Source organism: Hibiscus syriacus, unplaced genomic scaffold, assembly GCF_006381635.1.
Source record: "Hibiscus syriacus cultivar Baekdansim isolate YM2019G1 unplaced genomic scaffold, ASM638163v2 tig00013285_pilon, whole genome shotgun sequence".
In the NCBI taxonomy this organism is placed as follows: Eukaryota; Viridiplantae; Streptophyta; class Magnoliopsida; order Malvales; family Malvaceae; genus Hibiscus; species Hibiscus syriacus.
Window position 1 is genome coordinate 248,093 of NW_024062299.1, and position 21,943 is coordinate 270,035.

The 21,943-nt window shown below is 37.6% G+C and overlaps 1 protein-coding gene and 1 pseudogene across 1 annotated transcript; both read left to right on the forward strand.

The window, feature by feature from the left end:
• The first annotated feature begins 1,346 nt into the window (after positions 1–1,346).
• Positions 1,347–21,513, forward strand: LOC120205847 (annotated as a pseudogene).
• LOC120205941 (probable LRR receptor-like serine/threonine-protein kinase At1g56140) lies at positions 13,576–17,970 on the forward strand. Its single transcript, XM_039205695.1, has 7 exons — positions 13,576–13,625; positions 13,773–13,843; positions 14,104–14,175; positions 14,265–14,311; positions 17,181–17,205; positions 17,310–17,381; positions 17,734–17,970. Exons 2-7 carry the CDS (start codon positions 13,803–13,805, stop codon positions 17,846–17,848), a joined length of 372 nt encoding a protein of 123 aa, XP_039061626.1. The 5' UTR covers positions 13,576–13,625; positions 13,773–13,802; the 3' UTR covers positions 17,849–17,970.
• Positions 21,514–21,943: the final 430 nt, after the last annotated feature.

Genomic DNA, 21,943 nt, shown 5'->3' on the forward strand with positions numbered 1-21,943 from the left:
TCAGAAAATCCTGCATATATGATGACCAAGGTGGTAACAGTAATCAAGTTCAATCATTGTTTGAACTGATTAACATCCTGAAAGTTTGAGCACCTTCGGGTGTATGGCGCTTGTGAGTTCAATTAAAGGCACTACATTAAAAGAGCTTCATGAAATTTGGGGAGTTGAAGAAATTGAGTAGACTTGGTAATTTCAAGCCAAGGTGGAGATTTGTTATATTTGACTTGAAGAATTAGCAAAGTTGAAAGTTGGCAAAATTGAAAGTTAACAAAATTGAAAGTTGGCAAAGTTGACATATTGGTTGGTGGCTAACTTGTACACTTTGAAAAATTCTTTGGTAGGTGGCCAACTTATTTTTCATATTTGATCCCTAAAATATTAGGTTATTTATAAGTTTAGTCCTTAAAACTCAACTATAAATAGGCCTAAGTATTTCATTAGAAATCATCCCAAAAACAAGTTCTCTCTTCATCTTGTTTTCTTCATTCTCTCACTTTGGGAATTCTAAAGAATTACATTTGTTGTAATATTTGTTGATAGTGAAGTTATTATCCGGTGTGGTGCCCGAGGAGTAGACGATATTCTCGTCGATCCTCGTAAATTTGGTGTGTTCCATCCTTTATTTTTTTATTCGGTTTTTCCATTGTGTTTCAATATTCAATAGTTTGATAGGTTTATCCGCTGTGCAACCTTTAGTAGTTTTGATATTGATATTTTAGATCAATTTTAAAAATACGTTCGTGTGAGAAATAACCCGATTTCCCCCAACATATTCAACTTAACTATAAACGCTAGTTGTAGGTGCTCTGTATACGGTATTATCCTAATTATCCTCTCCCTTAAGTAATTTTCATTAATTAAACATTTACGGTTAGTGTATCTATTGATTAAGTCTTAACTCGATTAGTGTCATTTGCTACTGAATATTATAATAATAATAGTTTTAATAGTTATTATATCCTTTTGTCTATAACATTAATTTATTTTTAAAACAAATATTTGATTTTAGTTAAAATAATTACGTACAAGATAATAATATTAGATTTATTATTATAAAAACATAATAATTTTATTTTTTAATTATAAACAACCCTATCTAAGACAATATTATCACATTTAGCAACAATTTTATTGAATAAGAAACAGTCCTCAATCTTAATAAATGTGAAACACAATTTGTTTACTCATTCAAGTGTTTTAAGTATTTTTAATGAACTCATGCATCGTATAAGATCAGAAACTACTTAATAATATCATAGTTTAAAAGAATAAGAAGAACGATAAATTATGGTGATAATTCTGAAAAGTACACACTGAATTCAATTAAGATGATGTTAGTTTAATGAATGGGGGGAACAGTGAGGGCATTGAACTCAATCTTCCAACAATGGGATGCACAAGCAGCAGATACATGGAATCACAGTGGAGAGCCATGCAGTGGAGCTGCTCTCAGCCAAAGTGACTCGGTGCTCGAGGATCCTTCTAATAACCCTTCTATTAGATGTGATTGTTCTTTCAACTCCAACACTGTTTGCCACATTACTCGACTGTATGCTCTTTCTCTTATTATTCTCCAATATTTTTAAACCATTACTGCATTCAATATAGTATGACAGTCAAAATAAGGATATTTTGAGCCAGAAGTTAGTCCATTCATGTTACATAATGTTATAATTCAGCGACAATATATCAGCGACAAACGTTGACCGTTAATTAACTAACGGTTTCTATCAAAATAAGATGTTGGGACCAAAATACTTCAAAAGAAATAGCAACTAAAATGACTATTCAATCAAATGTTAAAAATGTTTTTTTTCATTACACTAGGTTGGAATGGGTGTTTCACATTTCAGTATAAAGTTTAAGCATTTGATTTTCCATATCTTTAGGCAGAAAAAAAACTTCATTAATAATGCTAATTAATACATCATTTGTATCAGTAACATTTTACATGTTGTAAACACTTGTAGCAGGAGATTAGTTGGTCTAGATAAGCGAGGAGTGTTACCAGTTGAGCTTTTGGATTTGCCTTTTCTGAGTTTCTTGTAAGAATGTTCTTTTTCCTTCTATCTCTCTATTTTCTCCTCACCTTTGATCTTCATTTATATAGTTTTGCCGTGCAGGAAGATAGATCGAAATTTCTTCTCTGGTCCTTTGCCAGCATTCATTGGAAACATGTCTAGACTAGGATTACTGTGAGTACTCAAAGATAATATGATAAAAGCATTTAGTTGTCGGAATTTTATATTATAGAGACAAATTTATAAAATTTTTAGGAAATGAAAATACCAAAGAATACCTCTTTCTTTGAGTTATTTAATTGTTTTTACCTTGTATAGGTCTATGGCACATAACCTTTTCTCTGGACCCATTGCAAAGGAGTTTGGAAATCTCAAGGAGCTCTATATGCTGTAAGAATGTGTATTTTCTTTTTCATGTTTCTCAAAGATATCATGTTGAAAATTCAATATTAGCCTAAATAAGTTCACACCTAAATTAATTTGATGTCATTGCTTACATCAATTTAGTTAGGTGAAAATTAAATATTTTTCTCATGTTTTAATTTCAATGGTTTAGATTATTTTGTGATTATTTTAATGAGTGGTTTAAATTGTTTCTTGTAACCTATAAATACCCTACTTGTATTTGAGTTTTATCATCCAACAATCAAAGCTTAATTATAAGCATTTGAAAGCTTCTTAAGAGTTCTTCCCTTTTGCAATTTTGTGAGATTATTCTAAAGAATTTTTCTTCTTCTCAATCAATTAGAGTTTCTACTCTATTTTTATTCAACAATTGGTATCAGAGCCACGTTTTTAAGGTCTCTTGAAATTCCGAGTATGCTCTGTGGCTGCAATTTTTAACTGATATTCCACATCAGAAAATATTTATTGAGTTATTGTCGGGGTTATTACAAACCTTGGAGCTTCTTTGTGTTTAGAGTAATTTAGTACTCTGCACGTTTGTTACTCAAGCTTGTTCGGTGTAGTCAAAACCTTGCCGTTAAGATGGGTGATCTTCAAGTAGTTGGAGGAATCAAGAAGCTCAACAATAAAAACTACAACACGTGGGCAACATATATGGAGTCATACTTACAAGGTCAAGACCTTTGGGAGGTTGTCGGTGGTGGAGAAGTTATACAACCGGCGACAGAAGATGCCAATGGCATCTTGCAAAAGTGGAAAATTAAAGCAGGCAAAGCAATGTTTGCTTTAAAGACCACAATTGAAGAAGAAAAATTGGAGCACATCCGGGATGCTAAAACACCAAAGAAGCATGGGACACTTTTGTTACACTCTTTTCGAAGAGGAACGATACAAAATTGCAACTTCTCGAGAATGAACTTCTATCAATGGCGCAACGCGACATGGCGGTTGCCCAATACTTTCATAAGGTGAAGTCGATATGTCGTGAAATTTCAGAATTAGATCTGACAGCTGCTATTGGGGAAGCCAGGATAAAAAGAATAATTGTCCATGGTTTGAGACCCGAATATCGAGGGTTTGTTGCCGCTGTACAGGGATGGCCGATACAACCATCTCTTGTTGAGTTCGAAAATTTGCTTGCAGGTCAAAAAGCCATGGCTAAGCAAATGGGAGGAGTCTTGCTGAAGGGTGAAGAGGAAGCGCTCTACACCAGCAAAAGCAGAGGCAGTTTTCAGCGGTATACTGGCAGTGGATCTAAAAAGGATGGTGACAAGGTGAAAAATTACCAAGGAAATGGAGGCCCTCATTCAGGGGGAGCATCCAAGAATCGCGGTAATAGTAGAAAGTTCGATGACAAGTGTTACAACTGCGGAAAGATGGGTCACATGGCAAAAGACTGTTGGACCAAGAAAAAGCTTGTTGAAAGTAATACTGCTACTTCCAGTTCAAAGGAGAATAGTGAAGATGGTTGGGATACTGAAGCGTTATTTGCTACGGAAGAAGAATAATTAGCTCTCACGGTAACAACACCAGAACGGATTGACTACAAGAATGATTGGATCGTAGATTCGAGCTGCTCAAATCATATGACGGGTGACAAACATAAGTTGCAAAACCTGTCTGAGTATAATGGAGGTCGTGTGGTGGTGACAACTGACAACTCAAGGTTACCGATAACTCACATCAGAATGAAAAAAAATTTGCTATATGTGGCTCAACTAACATCATCAGACCATTATGTCTTATTTGGTCCCCAAGACGTGAAAGTTTATCGTGACGTCAAAATCTCAGAAACACCAACAATGGAGGGACAACGTTTGGAGTCAATTTACGTGATGTCAGCAGAGTCTGCATATGTAGACAGGACAAGAAAAAATGAGACATCAGATCTATGACACATGCGGTTAGGTCACGTTAGCTATTCCAAGCTAAGTGTGATGGTGAAGAAGTTGATGCTTAAGGGGCTTCCTCAACTAGACGTGAGAACAGACATGGTCTGTGCGGGATGCTAGTATGGTAAAGCACACCAATTACCATATGACGAGTCGAAGTTTAAAGCAAAAGAACCGTTGGAGTTGGTTCACTCTGATGTGTTCGGACCGGTTAAGCAACAGTCAATTAGCGATATGCGGTACATGGTAACATTAATTGATGACTTCTCCAGGTATGTGTGTGTTTTCTTTATAAAAGAAAATTTTGATACTTTCTCAAAGTTTAAAGAGTTCAGAGACTCAGCTGAAGGAGAAGTGGGAAAGAAGATATGTTGCTTGCGCACAGACAACGGAGGAGAATATAGATCAAACGATTTCTCTCAATACCTAAGGGAATGTCGAATACGTCATCAGTACACTTGTGCCAACACGCCACAACGAATGGTGTAGCAGAAAGAAAAATCGGCATCTTGCAGAAATTTGTCGAAGTATGCTACATACAAAGAATGTACCTGGAAGGTTTTGGGCTGAAGAAATGAGGACTGCAGCCTTTGTGATCAACAGACTTCCTCAACCAAGATTAGGATTTGTTTCACCCTTTGAGAAACTATGGAAAATAAAACCTACAGTTAGCTACTTTCGAGTATTTGGTTGTGTATGTTATGTGTTTGTTCCTGATCATTTACGTAGCAAATTTGACAAGAAAGCTGTTAGATGTATCTTTGTGGGATATGACAGCCAGAGAAAGGGGTGGAAATGTTGTAATCCAATTAGTAGAAGATGCTACACATCACGAAATGTGGTATTTGATGAAGCATCTTCTTGGTGGTCCTCAGAGAAGGAGATGTTGCCAGATTCGAGAGAATTTGGAGACAAACTACAACAAAAGATGGGGGAGCATGTTGTTCAACTTCAAACAAGTTCATGATCAAAAATCCAAATGACGATGATATCGAACAAAGAGTGATTCAGAATCCTTGGCAAATTGGCGTGTATCAACAACCAAACGAAGAAGGTGGGCCTAGTGAAATAGAAGAATCAATTCTACAATCTCAACTCCGAAGGTCAACAAGAATACGAAGGCCAAATCCCAAATATGCCAATACAACCATAATTGAAGAAGCAACAGAGCCTAAGACGTTCAAAGAAGCATCGAAGAGTTCTGAGTGGATGACAGCTATGAAAGAAGAGATCGATGGACTTCAATAAAATCAAACTTGAGATATTGTACCAAAGATAAAAGATGTGAAACCCATATCTTGCAAATGGGTTTACAAGATAAAGCGTCGTCCAGATGGGTCAATCGAGAGGTACAAAGCGCGATTGGTAGCTCGTGGTTTCTCTCAACAGTATGGACTAGACTATGATGAAACATTTAGTCCAATGGCGAAACTTACAACCGTACTAGTCTTACTTGCACTTACAGCCAACAAAGACCGAAACTTGTGGCAGATGGATGTGAAGAATGCTTTTCTTCATGGAGAGCTAGATCGAGAGATCTACATGACCCAACCAATGGGTTTTCAGAGTCAAGATCATCCTGAATATGTGTGTAAGCTGCGAAAAACACTCTACGGATTGAAACAAGCACCTTGGGCGTGGTATGGTAAGATTGCTGAATTTCTAACGAAAAGTGGTTATTCAGTAACACCTGCAGATTCTAGCTTGTTTGTCAAAGCCAATAAAGGTAAGCTAGCTATCGTGCTAGTGTACGTGGATGACTTAATCATAACCGGTGATGATGAGGCAGAAATTCTTCAGACGAAGGAGAATTTATCAGTTCGTTTCCAGATGAAGGAACTTGGACAACTTAAGCACTTCCTTGGTCTAGAGTTGATCGCATACACGAAGGAATATTTTTGTGTCAACAGAAATATGCTAAGATTTGTGAAGAGGTTTGGAATGCTCGAGTGCAAGTCAACTTCAACGCCAATGGAACCAAATGTCAAAATGTGTGCACATGAAGGAAAAGATTTGGAAGATGAAATGTATCGACAATTGGTAGGTAGTCTGATTTGGTGTGATGAGTCGGTATGTGCAAAATCCAAAAAAGCCTCATTTGGAAGCAGTTCGACGAATACTGAGATATGTGAATAGTACAATTGACTATGGTCTTTTGTACAATAAAGGTGAAGACTGCAAGTTAGTTGGTTATTGTGATGATGATTATGCAGGAGATCATGACACCAGGAGATCGACAACTGGGTATGTGTTTAAGCTTGGCTCCGGAACAATTTCTTGGTATAGCAAGAGACAACCAACAGTATCATTGTTAACCACTGAAGCTGAGTATCGAGCAGCAGCAATGGCAGCTCAAGAGAGTACATGGTTGATACAGTTGATGAATAATCTACATCAACCAGTAAATTATGCAATTCCGTTATACTGTGACAATCAATCGGCAATTCGGCTGGCGGAGAATCCTGTTTTTCATGCAATAACTAAACATGTGGAAGTACATTACCACTTTGTTAGGGAAAAAGTTTTGCAAGAAGAGATTGAGATGAGGCAAATCAAGACAGATGAGCAAATTGCTGACTTGTTTACAAAACTTGAGTGTTGGAAAGTTTGAACATTTCCGTCGTCAACATGGCGTGATTCAAAGAATGGAGGCTAACATTGAGGGGTGTTGAAATTCAATATTAACCTAAATAAGTTCACCTAAATTAATTTGATGTCATTGCTTACATCAATTTAGTTAGGTGAAAATTAAATTTTTCCCATATTTTAATTTCAATGGTTTAGATTATTTGTGATTATTTTAATGAGTGGTTTAGATTGTTTCTTGTAACCTATAAATACCTACTTGTATTTGAGTTTTATCATCCAACAATCAAAGCTTAATTATAAGCATTTGAAAGCTTTCTTAAGAGTTCTTTCCTTTTACAATTTTGTGAGATTATTCTAAAGAGTTTTCTTCTTCTCAATCAATTAGAGTTTTTACTCTATTTTTTATTCAACATATCATGTGGATCAATGTCATGCAGGTCCTTAAGTAACAATAATTTATCTGGAACACTGCCTCCAGAGCTTGGTATTTTACTCAACCTCGAACAACTGTGAGTTTTATTTTTTTTAATTTCTCGTAGGGGACTGTGTTTAAAGATTATATATATCCTGTGAAATTATAAGAGCAATGGTTGGTTTATAAATTTGGCAGGCACATTAACAGTTGCGGATTGGGTGGTCAGATTCCCTCTACATTCGCTAACCTTGTAAACCTGCAAATTGTGTAAGAAACACAATTCCCTATTTCCTTTTGCAACCTGTCTCGAGAGATGGACGAGAGGAGGAAGTCGCAAACTGAAAATTTTAAATTATCTTATATTTTAAATATTTTTTATATTTGTTTTATTGATAATTTGTTTTCACCCCAAGAATTTGTAACACCCCAAGAATTTTAAAGTTATCCCCTTTAAAATTTTAAAAGTTAATTCTCTAATATAAAATTTCATGTCCATCTTGGCATGATGTTGCCTCCTTACCTTACCTTGGTAATTGCAACCTGTGTTGAATTTCAGGAGGGGAGTTGACAATGCATTCACGGGAAAAATACCAGACTTTGTTGGAAATAACTGGACAAAGCTTACATCATTGTAATTCATCGAAACATCTTGGTTATAATCTTCAAGAAGGATAGCTTCGCCTAGAGAGTTCATTAGTTTTACTGGTCTGTCAAATGTTTATACAGGAGATTTCAAGGGAATAATTTTCAAGGACCGATACCATCCAGTTTCGCCAATTTAACCTCATTGAATTCTCTGTAAGTAAAGACATGCATATTGCATGCATGGATGCGTGCACACACATTTCACTCACGATGCATGCATGCATGTACGTACGTACGTACGCATGTTATTGTTGTTTATGCTTGTCTATTATGTAGGCGAATTGGTGATATATACAATGGGAGTTCTTCTCTAGATTTCGTGAGAAATCTAAAGAACTTGACTGACTTGTAAGTTAAGCATACTCCTAGAATTAATCAGTTTGCTTTTTATGGGGAAAAAGACATTTTTTACCTAAATTTATCTTTTCTTTTCATTTCCTATAGGTTTCTAAGAAATGTCATGCTCATTGGTATTTTGCCATCTTATATCACGGAATTACAATCTTTACAAAGGCTGTAAGTTTTTATCCAAAAGTTAACTGCTTCAATAATCTGTGATATTCGTGTTTCTAATTACTTTGTGTTTGCAGGGATTTGAGTTTCAACAACTTAACAGGCACAATTCCAAGTGCTTTGTTCACTATGGATTCTCTCGAAGACTTGTAAGTGTTAGCAATTTATAAGCAACAAAAAAAAAAATGAGATCAACATAAAAAGATCACACACGAGACGAGATTTGACATGATTTGACTTTGTTTATCTCCACGGATTAAAAGAACAATGGATAAACGTAGAGAATACAAAGAATACAAATAGATAATATCCCAATGTATATATTCCAAAATTACGACTTTATTAATCTCATTCATGATATTGTAATGGCCAGGTTTCTTGGAAACAATAGTCTAGTAGGTGCCATTCCGAGCCAAAAGAGTGAAACTCTCCAGAATATGTGAGTTACTTTTTAACAACCTGATATTAACCATCAAATAGTTAAAGTAGTTTTGATTGTGATGATTCTGGTGATATGTTCATGTTCCATACTTACTTTCTGCCAATATGCCCCTATATGCAGAGATTTATCATACAATTTACTCTCAGGGAACTTGCCTTCTTGGGTGAACCCAGGCTTGCAACTGTCTGTATCTAAAGCTTGTTTCATGGAATTTTAACAACTGTAATAATCAATTGAATTCAATACCAATAAAAGCTTGTTTCATGGAATTTTATGTAGGAACCTTGTGGCCAACAACTTCACATTTAACAGCTCAAGCATAAGGTGAGTTATCCTTGCGCAGCACCTGATTTTCCTGTCTCCTAAACTTCCTTGGAATGCATTCTTTTAGAGATCCTATTCCAAAAATTGTTTTGAAATTCCTCAGGATTTTACCAGGATTAGACTGCCTTCAAAGAAGCTTCCCGTGCTTTAGAAATGGTCCCCTATGTACAATCTGAAACTCTCGAACCGGTATCTGTTGTTATGCTTAATACTCTCTGCTAATCTGTTTCGGTATCATCGGCAGATGCAAACTTCTCGATCAAGTGCGGCTGGCAAGAGATGATTTCCGATGGGATAACATTTGAGGCCGATAATACTGCTCTTGGCGCAGCAACGTTTAGTGTGATCAGTACACAGAAATGGGCAGTTAGCACTGTAGGCTTGTTTGCAGACCGACTAAATCAATCGTATGTGGAAAACTATGTTGGACAAGTGAGAAGAACCCACACTCCAGAGCTGTATCAGACTTCAAGGCTATCCCCTGGATCACTCAGATACTATGGTCTAGGCCTTGAGAACGGGCTTTATACTGTGAAGTTGTTTTTTGCGGAAACAGGTTTCGAAGACCGAATCTCGCAGTCTTGGAGGAGTCTAGGAAGGCGAGTTTTTGATGTTTATATTCAGGGAAATCGTACATTAAGGGATTTCGATATATCAAGAGAGGCTGGTGGTGTTCAGAGAGCAGTAACTCCGACTTTCACTGCTAATGTAACTGAGAACCACCTTGAAATTCACCTGTTTTGGGCTGGCAAGGGGACTTGTTGCACACCGAAGGATGGTTATTACGGTCCATCTATTTCGGCTATTAGTGTTACTCCAAGTAAGACATGTTTATGTACTAATTAATGCTTCATGTGCTTATCTTCAGTTTTCTGTTTCATCGATTTCGTTTCTCAGATTTCAGACCAACTGTCCGTGGAAATCGTAAAGAGAAGAACCACACAGCATTGATTGCAGGAGTCACAGTTTCTGTGGTGGCATTGGCTTTGATACTTACGTGTACAATTATCTATCTGAAGATGAAAACAAAAGATGAGGATGAGGAAGGTAAGAGTATCCATATATATATAAATCATATACGCTATTATTGCATACTAATTACCTTACTTGACTCTGCAGTGCTTCTTGGCATTGCCCCCAGACCGAACACATTTAGTTATTCCGAGTTAAAAGCCGCTACCGAAGACTTCAGCCTTTCTAAGAAGTTAGGAGAAGGGGGTTTTGGCCCTGTGTACAAGGTAAACAATGTCATACAATGATGAAATTACTGAGAAAGGATGATTTATTTCACAATTTTACAAAGTTATTTGCATTTAGGGTACACTTTCTGATGGGAGAGTTGTAGCTGTGAAGCAACTTTCAGTAGCATCAAACCAGGGGAAGGATCAATTTGTTACTGAGATAGCTACCATATCAGCAGTGCAACATCGTAATCTCGTCAAGCTATACGGATGCTGCATCGAAGGAAATAGGCGCCTCCTTGTTTACGAGTATCTTGAGAACAAAAGCCTCGATAAAGCACTCTTCGGTATAAGAGCATTCTAATACGATATTATAGTGCCTTTCCTTTGTGATTACTGAAACAACTGTTTGAGATTCCTTGCACTATAAATGCAGGAAAAAATGGTTTGCATCTTGATTGGCCAACACGCTTCAATATCTGCTTATCAACTGCAAGAGGGCTAGCTTATCTTCACGAGGATTCTAGGCCAAGGATTGTTCATAGGGATGTCAAGGCAAGTAATATTTTGCTTGATGCAGAGCTCTGTCCCAAAATATCCGACTTCAGATTGGCAAAGCTTTACGATGACAAGAAGTCGCACATCAGCACTCGCGTAGCCGGAACGATGTACGATCTTTCGACCCTTTAATTTGTTCTTCAATCTTACCTTAGTAGTTTATCAGTAAAATCATTCAACATGTGTAATGTTACATCTTGAAGAGGCTACCTGGCACCGGAGTATGCAATGCTCGGCCATCTTACAGAGAAAGCAGACGTTTTCGGCTTCGGTGTTCTTACATTGGAGATCACAAGTGGCAGGCCAAACTCATATAATACGATCGAAAATGACAGAATTTATCTTCTTGAATGGGTAATTCAGAAGTAAAATTTTCCTTTTGCAGTACTATTTTTCAAGTAGTACTTAGTCATGATTATTAATTTTTACCAGGTATGGACTCTGCTGAAAATAACCAACTCATGAGCCTGCTCGATCCACATTAGCGGATTTCGACAAAACGAAGCTCTACGAGTGATAAGGGTAGCACTGCTATGCACTCAGGGATCGCCGTCGATGCGGCCACCCATGTCCCGCGTCGTTGCTATGCTTGCAGGAGATATTGAAGTGAGCACTGTCACAACAAAACCGAGCTATATAACTGACTGGTATTATAAGGATATAACGGGCAGCTTCATGAATGAAGAATCACAAACATCCAATGCATCCGATCATAGCGGCAGCAAAAACAAGAGTAAGATTACGACTCTGTCGGGGGCGGATGATCAACGGACACTCTCGCCGGTAAATATTACCGATTTCAGGGAGAGCATCGGAGAAGGAAGGTGAGAGTTTTTTTGTTCGGAGCCTGCTATAATACCATATCATACGTCTTGAAAAACATATAGAATTGTGCTGTTCTTTCACTCTACCAACTTGTTGTTCTAGGAACTATCATTTCTATTTTGATTGTCTTAAATATATAACAATATTATAAAGTTCGGTATTTAAAGGCAATGTTTTTAATTAATTATAGTCTATACTTTTATTAAATAAGGAAAATACAATAAGACTACAATAATCAGGCCTATCACCACTTAAATTATACAAACTGGTCATCAAAAAATAAAGAGTAAAGCACACAAATGGTCCCTCGACTATAGGATATTACTTTGTTGAGTCCCCAACTACTAAAAGTTACAAAATGGTCCCCCGACTATAGAGAGTTGTTTTGTTGAATCTCTCGACTATTAAAAGTTACAAAATAGTCACCCGACTATTCATTATGTTCTGAACTCATATTTTTTTCGTTAAGAAATTAACGATTTTATGACTTGGATGCTAGCGTACTAACTGATATATGATAGTCGTTTGAGATTATGAGATCATATTTTATCACATTTCAGTCAACAAGTTAATATCCAATTGAGGTTGTCGTTAATTTTTTAACAAAAAAGGACTAGTTTGAAACATAATGAATAGTCAAGTGACCATTTTGTAAAATTTAATAGTCAAGGGACCCAACAAAGCAACTCCCTTTAGTCAGAAGACCATTTTATAACTTTTAATAGTCTAAGCACTCAACAAAGTAATATCTTATAGTCGAGAGACCATTTGTGTACTTTATCCAAAAATAAAATATGATCTTAGAAGTATAGGATTAAAAATTCAACCAAACAATTCGTATAGAGAATCAATGACGGTCTAAAAACACATATGATGATGATTATCATAACTCAACCAGAATCTATATCTCATGACCATGAGTGATTACAAATAAAAGGGATTCAATGAGTGTCTAAAAGTAAATAGAATCAACAATGGCGAACGTAAGTGATGTTAGTGTTTACTCTAAAATTCGATTTTTTTTTTATGTTAATTGTCTAATTTACTGATGACGTCCGTCCTAAAATGTTATTTTTGTTAATTTCATACAATATATATATATATTATTAACATATATATGTCACCTTCAAAAATATGTTTGAGTCTCAGGTCTAAAAAGATTGGTGGAGGTGGAGAAGTCCAACGTCAGCCGCCTAAATAGAATATTTTGAGAAAATTTACAACTTGGCCCTCAAGCTTTTGATTTGGTGGGGTTTTAGCTTCGCACAGTACTTTCGGATTATTTACATTGACCAAAACATAGACGAAGTCTTTTCCCCCAATAATAATTCACATCTCGACGGATAGTACCAACTTGCTCACTTACACAACTCCCTCATTGAAGTCTGTCATGAACTTATTCAAATTTGACAATTTATGAGTTATTTTGGAATCTTCATATTGACCAAAGATGTTAACATAAGTGGTGTTTGATGCTGAGAAACATTTGTGAATCGAAAAATAAACAAGGAAAAAGAAAGACGATTTCGAAATGTTTGTTCTTGGTAGTTTTATTTTCATGCAGCAAATCCATTACTGCCCAGAATGCCACCACTGATCCTAAGGAAGGTGCTCTTCTTGTTCTTTCTGCTTTCAGAATTACTATTAGCAGTGAAATAAATGTTTGTTTAATGAATGAGGGAACATCAGTGGAGAGCCCTGCAGTGGGACTTCTCTCAGCCAAGATGACACTGTTTCCGGTGATGGTTCGAACAATCCCTCGATTCGATGCGATTGTTTGTTCAACGATAAAACTCTTTGCCACATTACTAGACCGTAAGCTTTCTCTTATCTTTCTCTTCTGCAATTATATTGTATACCAGTTAAAATAAGGCTAGTTAGATCCAAAAGCTAGTCCCACCCATGTTAACTGGTATATGTCATTTGTACCAACATTTTACATGTTTTGAATACTCCTATTAGGAGGGTTATGCTCTAGATAAACGGGAAGAGATGCCAAAGGAACTTTTGGATCTGCCTTTTCTGACATTCTTGTAAGTTTTTCTGCCAAATGAATACAGATTTTATAATGTTTTACAGTAACTAGTGATAATGTTTTATATTGTTTGGTGATGCAGGAAGATTGATCAAAACTTTTTCTCTAGTCATTTGCCAACATTCATTGGAAATATGACTAGATTAGAGTTTCTGTGAGTGCTCATATAATCTGATAATATGTATAGTTCAATTGCTTACAACAATTTATAAATCCTCACCATACAAGGATGGACCATAATCATCTTACTTTGTATAGGTCAATTGCTTACAACAATTTCTCCGGACCCATCCCAAATGAGCTTGGAAATCTCAAGGAGCTCTATCTGATGTAAGAATTGAAGAAACTATATATATATATATATATATATATATATATTCAAGTTTCTCAAGAACATTCTATGGATAAATATTGTGCAGGTCTTTTGGTGTTAACCATTTCTCTGGGACCCTGCCACCAGAACTTGGTAATGTTGGGAAATAAAACCGAGAACGAGTAATTTCCCTATAACCAGATTAGTGAGAATGTGAAATAAAAGCGGAAAAATAATACCCGAAAAATTGATAACGGAGTTCAGCCAATTGTGCCTACGTCTCCGGACTGCTGCAGATCTTTTACTAAGAGAGAAAATTTACAGGTATTTACAAAACACTCACTACTCACAAGAAATCTCTCTAGTATTGGGAGAAAGAAATGATTTCGGATTTTGGGATGATTTTGAAGCTAAATGGGCTAGAGTATTTATAGTTGAAGCTTAGGGACTAATCTTATAATTAACCCTATTTCTATTTCAAGGGGAAAAATTTAGCAGCCCCCATTTAGCCACCCCACTTGTTTAGTCGCCCACCTTTGAAATCATCTAGCCACCAAAAGCCATCTAGAAGCACATGCAATTGTCAACAATGCTGCCATCTAGAAGCCATGCATTTTTCAACAATCTCCCACTTGAAGACTGATTTTAATCTGTCTTCACACCTCGATCAATGCAGCAACATTTCTGCTCTTGTTACTATAGCATGACAACTGAAGCTGAACACAACTTTAGTTTGTCCGTAGTCACCGCCCTGTAAACCCACTTGTTATTGGGCAGTTTCTCCGTGGTTGCCTTGTCCCTCAACGTCTTGGCTTCCTTCGACTCTTGTCTACTAGTCTTTGAAGGATTGATCCTCACTTGAAAATCCTCGGCAAGCCATTGCTTTGACCCTTCTCTTATGATGTTCTCTACACGAACATGCTCGACAAACTCTTTGGACATGGCTAACTCCTCCTGCACTTGGCTTCTACTCGCCTTGGCAAAAATGAACCTTATTGAGCCAACTCTCAACGCCTCTTCGATCATGGATTCGTCTTCTTCTCTAGACAACTCGATCTTGGTCTCATCCATCACTTTGGATGACTCGGTTCCCCTCGGGTAATTTTGCAACACTTCTGGCATCTTAAGTCTGTGCCCCCTCGTTTGCTCGACTTTTACCCTCGGTTTAACATCTTTGACACTCAAACTTGTGCCAAGTCTGCACATATTTTCACCAGATCCACCATCTGGTTCATCTTTGAGTGGACTTTATTTGCCACTCGAGGAACAACCTTCCTCATCATTTGACTGGCTTTCATTGCGAAATCTCTTGCCGCTACCCTCGGATTTCGGCTTTGCTTTGGAAGTCTTGTTCTTCTTGACTCCAAATTCTTTGATGGACTCTACGGTTGTTAAGGCTTCAAACAGTCCCTTAACTTCCCTTCGCTCCAACACTTTCTTTGCCCATGGCTTCAATCCGAACATGAAGATGAAGAATCCATCTTCTTCAGTCAAACTTGGGACTTTGAGCATGAGTTTTTTGAATCAACTCACATACTCCTTAAGTGTCCCTTTATGCCTAAGACGTCTCAACTTGGACCACACCTCTATCCTGGCATATTGTGAGCAGACTTGCTCACATTGCACCCTCAGCTTGACGGCTTTATCTCTTGCTATCGCACCGGGTCCCTTCTTGTGCTCAACTGCTTTGACACCTGCAGTCGCGCCATGTTTTCTTCCGGGTTTGGCTGTTTCAACATCAACAGCCTTGCCTCATCTCGATCCTTGCTTGGCCGCATTGATCAATTCAATCGGACCAAGTCTTTTTCTTGGCTTGGTAGCTTTAACACTTGCGACCGCGCCAATTTCCGCTACTTCTCCTTCTCTCATCCTCTTCATGATGGTTGTAAGGCGACGCTTCTTGGGACATCCTCTAATCAAATGAGGACCATCACAAAAGTAACACTTCATTTTTTCTTTGATCCCCTTCTTCTTTACACCAGACTTAGCCTTGCCATTCTTTCCTGATGGCTTTCTTTGGCTACGAACAATCGATGACTCACCTTGGCCATTCGAAGAGCTTTTTCTACCATGTCCCTGCTGCACCTTTTCCCGGTCTCCACCACTGTTGCCACTATCTATGGGCATGGGTCTGGACGACACATCGCTACTTGGCTTGTCACCTGCAAGCTCAGTTAGCTTTCCGGCTACAGCTATGGCCTCCGAAAGTCTCTGGCCATCACTTTGCTCTCTACTGAGCATCGCCTCTGGTCTAAGTCCTTCCAAGAAGGTCTTGAGCGCATCCCATTCACTCATTGCTCCCTTGCATCTGAGCAGCTCCCTCTTGAGCTCATCAACTTCGTTTCTCAAAGTCATCGCTCCCACTTGAATCTGGCTTCTTTGGATCGTTTCTGACAATTCTTGCAAACCATCGTGTATTAGAACACCTCCGTCGACAAACTCGTATCGCTGACAAAATTTCACTATTCACAAAATTCACTATTCATGTGAATAGTAACCCAAATAGTAACCTCGTAGAAAAATCGACAAAATTCACCACCAAAAGCTCTGATACCAGTTGTTGGGAAATAAAACCGAGAACGAGTAATTTTCCTATAACTAGATTAGTGAGAATACGAAATAAAAGCGGAAAAATAATACCCGAAAAATTGATAACGGAGTTCAGCCAATTGTGCCTACGTCTCCGGACTGTTGCAGATCTTTTACTAAGAGAGAAAATTTACAGGTGTTTACAAAATACTCACTACTCACAAGAAAGCTCTCTAGTATTGGGAGAAAGAAATGATTTCGGATTTTGGGATGATTTTGAAGCTAAATGGGCTAGGGTATTTATAGTTGAAGCTTAGGAACTAATCTTGTAATTAATCCTATTTCTATTTCAATAAAAAATTTAGCAGCCCCATGTAGCCACCCCACTTGTTTAGCCGCCCACCTTTGAAATCATCTAGCCACCAGAAGCCATCTAGAAGCACATGCAATTGTCAACAATGCTGTCATCTAGAAGCCATGCATTTTTCAACAGGTAATTTAGTCAAGCATGAACAACTGTAAGTTTTCTAACAGCCTTTAGCTCTATGCAGGGAAAGGACATGACTATTTTTACAGGTTACCCTATGAAATTATAACAATGATTTGTTCGTGAATTTGGAAGATACATTAACAGTTGTGGATTGGGTGGTGAAATTCCCTCAACATTTGCTAACCCTGAAAACTTGCAAGTTGTGTAAGACACTTCTCTTAATGCTTACAGCGTATTGCAAACTGCCTTAATTTACCCTTTTGTTAGATTGTGACCCTAATTCCGTTTGATTTGGCCTGAGTGTCATTATCCTCTCAAAATACATGTCTGATAAGATGTGCAATATCTCCGATGGGAGATTAATTTCTCCCACCTCTCTGAGACATGACATTCTCCCCACTCAATCTCGAGAAGCCTTCGTCACAGTTGTCCACCCTGCCTACCCCACTCATTGGTATTTTCAAGTTCGGGTTGGACGGATTATGATTGTCAACTTTATATGGTTAAATTGAACTGAGTAGGGTCAGGACTAAATTTCAGAATTTTTGAATTTCAGGGTGGCATCTGACAGTCCATTCACAGGCAAAATACCAAACTTTGTTGGCAATAACTGGAAAAAATGTCACATCATTGTAATTCATCAAAACATCTTAGTTATAATCTTCATATAAGTTCTCTCTGAATCAGACATCAAGAAGTATAGTTTTGCATAGATTTTTCATCAGTTGGACTAACCTGTCAAATGCTTATACAGGAGATTTGAAAGGAACTCTTTTGAAGGTCCAATACCATCCAGTTTTGCGTATATATGTATGTATGTATGCAACATGTACTTGTTTTTACGATCATACGTAATGTCTTCTCTAGATTTCGTAAGAAATCTGAAAAACTTGACTGACTTGTAAGTTAAACATACTCCCTACTTAAATTCATATGTTTTCTTTTTTGGAAAAAAAGATGCATGCTTTTATCCAGATTTATGCAGCAAAATACTTATATTTTTCCTTTCGGTTGGTTTCGTATAGGGTTCTAAGAAATGTGATGCTCAGTGGCAGTTTGCCATCTTATATCACCGAATTACAATCTCTGCAAAAGCTGTAAGTTTGATCTAAAAAGTAACTGCTTCAGTAATTTATGATATTCGCTTGCTCCATGTTTTCTAATTTTTTTCTGTTCCAGGGATTTGAGTTTCTACAACTTAACAGGCCGAATTCCAAGCGTTTTGTTCAATATGGATTCTCTCAACTCCTTGTAAGAAATCAAAACTCAGGGTCTGGCCTTGTGGTTTTCACTTGACATGATTCCTCTCATTCATTCCATTGAAAATGCCAGGTTTCTTGGAAATAATAGTATCTCAGGTGCCGTTCCCAGCCAAAAGAGTGACGCTCTTCGGACTATGTAAGTCATTATATGTTCGTCCCCCTAATATAAAATCATGCGTCCGTCACTGGAAGCTTCCATTCAGTGAACCGTCAAATAGTAAAAGTAGCTTGATTGTCATGATTCTGGTAATATGTTCATACTCCATACTTACTGTCCGATATACTTATTTATGCAGAGATTTATCATACAATTTTCTATCAGGAAACTTGCCTTAGGCTTGCAGCTGTATGCATCTTGAACCAGGATACTTCATTTATTGTCTTTGCTTTCTAATTTTATCGCTGGTTTATAGCTTTTGGCTTTCTTTGGTGCTGAAATGGAGCTTATTTTCTTATTGTTGATAGCGAGTCAATGCCAATAAGAGCTTGTTTCGTTGAATTTTATGTAGAAACCTTATGACCAACAACTTCACACTTACCAGCTCAAACATAAGGTGATTTATTGTTCCGGTAGCATCTGATTTTCCCCACTCCTGAACTTTTATGAAAGAATTATTGTTACTGATATGCTTGTTATTATATCTGCTACGCAATGCATTCTTTTAAGATCCTAATCCAAAAATTGTTTTGAAATTCCTTAGGATTTTACCAGGGTTAGACTGCCTTCAAAGCAGCTTCCCATGCAATAGAAATGCTCCACGATGTACTAGCTAAAACTTTGGAACCATGTTCTGTTGTTAAGGTCTTAATTATAATATTTAATCAAGACCAATGCTTAATGCTTTGCTAACATATTTCAATGTCGGCATTTCCAGATTCAAGCTTCTCAATGAAGTGTGGCGGACACCAACACTATCGGAGTTCAAGGCTATCCCCTGGATCACTCCAATACTATGGCCTAGGCCTTGAGAATGGACCCCATACTGTAAGAATATTCTTTGCCGAGATAGATTTCCCAGACCAAACCTCGCAGTCCTGGAGGAGTTTAGCAAGGCGAGTTTTTGATGTTTATATTCAAGGAAACCGGATATTAAGGGATTTCAATATAACAAAGGAGGCTGGTGGTGCTCAGAGAGCAATAACTAGGAATTTCACTGCTAATGTAACCGGGAATCATCTTGAAATTCACCAGTTTTGGGCTGGTAAGGGAACTTGCTGTGCACCAGAATCAGGTTATTATGGTCCATCCATTTCGGCTGTTCTTGTTACTCCACGTAAGACACCTTAACACTTGTGAACCATTATGTAGTACATGATTCATGTGCTTATCTTCTGTTTCTAATAGATCTATTTTGTTTATCAGATTTCAGATCAATTGTTAATGAGATACCATCAGGAAATCTTAAAAAGAAGAACCCGCAGCTTTGGTTGCTGGTGTTACGGTTCCTGTTCTTGCATTGGCTTTGATACTTATTTTTGCAATTATTTATGTGAAGAGAAAACAGATGACGACGACGAGGAAGGTAAGAACATCGGTTGTTTATCATATGATTCATATAAGCAATTACAGCCTAGTAATTGCCTTACTTGACTCTGCAGTGCTTCTTGGCATCAGTCCTAGACCAAACACATTTAGTTATTCCGAGTTGAAAGCCGCCACCAAAGACTTTAGTCCTTCAAAGAAGTTAGGAGAAGGGGGGTTCGGACCTGTATACAAGGTAAAGAATGTCTAACATTCTTAGCATGCTTAACTTTGGTTACGACTTGTCGTACAACAATGAAATTACACAGACAGAATGATTAATTACACAATGTTACGAAATCGTATTATGCTTTAGGGTACACTTTCTGATGGGAAAGTAGTAGCTGTGAAGCAACTTTCTCTAGCATCAACCCAGGGGAAAGAACAATTTGTTACTGAGATAGCTACCGTATCAGCAGTGCAGCCTTGTAATCTTGTCAAACTATACGGGTGCTGCATCGGAGGAAATAGGCGACTCCTTGTTTAAGAGTATCATGTGAACAAAAGCCTTGATCAGGCACTGTGGGGTATGAGAACAATCTAATATAACAATTTTATGCTATTATTTGTTGGTTAATGGACGATCGTACTACAAATGCAGGAAAAAATGCACTGCATCTTGATTGGCCAACCCGTTTCAATATCTGCTTATCAACTGCAAGAGGCCTAGCTTATCTTCATGAGGAGTCTAGGTTAAGGATTGTTCATAGGGATGTGAAGGCAAGCAATATTTTGCTTGATGGAAAGCTCTGCCCGAAGATATCTGATTTTGGATTGGCAAATCTTTATGATGACAAGGATGCACACATGACAACTCGTGCTGCTGGAACGATGTAAGGCCTTTCGACCATTTTGTTCATCGGTGCTGCCTAATTCCTAGAATTAGTAGTTTTATCAGTAAACATTATTCACAAATTCAATGAAATAATCTTGCAGTGGCTACCTGGCACCGGAGTATGCGATGCGCGGTCATCTTACGGAGAAAGTCGATGTTTTAAGCTTCGGTGTTGTTGCTTTGAGATTATGAGTGGTAGACCAAACTCAGACAAAAGATTAGAAGATGACAGAGTTTATCTTCTTCAATGGGTAATCCATAAGGAAATCTTTCCCTTTTGTAGTACTATTTGTTGGGGTACTCATCATTATTATTCTTGGATATATTAGGTGCGGACCCTGCACGAAAATAACCAACTCTCGAGCCTGCTTGACCCGCAAGTAACGGAGTTCGACGAAAACGAAGCTCTCCGAGTGATGGGGGTAGCACTTTTATGCACTCAGGCATCACCATCAATGCGGCCACCCATGTCTCGTGTTGTTGCTATGCTCGCAGGAGATATCGAAGTGAGCACTGTTACGACGAAACCGAGTTATTTAACCGACTGGGATTATAAGGATGTTACAGGCACCTTATCTGCCATTGCATCCCATCGTAACGGCAGTGAAATCGAGAGCGAGGACAACACTGTTTCAGGGGAAGATGACCAACCAATGCTATATCCAGTCGTAAGTTGTAGGGATGAGAAGGAAGGTGAGAGTGAGCTCTAGAAACTAGCATTTCTGTATTAAGTTGTCTTGTAATAAACCTACAAGGTTTAATAGTCCCACATCAGCTGAAATTTTTATATAAATATTGATTAGTATAAACAAATTATTGTGGATAATTTATATTTACCAAGACGAAGACGAGTGGCACCGCGTCATTTCCGAAATCCCAATAATAAGTCATATTTGGGTGGGTATTTTCAAATGAAAGGGATGGAGATATTTACTACATAAGTTGGGTTAGGTTTGAATTGTCAATCCACTAGCTAACAATTAATGAGGGTTGTTAAATGGATTATATATATATATATATATATATATATATATATATATTAATTAATCACTGGTATCTGATATATTGACTGATTAATATAGATTGGATACTGCAGAGACGAGGTCGACCCTCCCAACCCAGTTTACTCCATTCACAAACGTCGAGA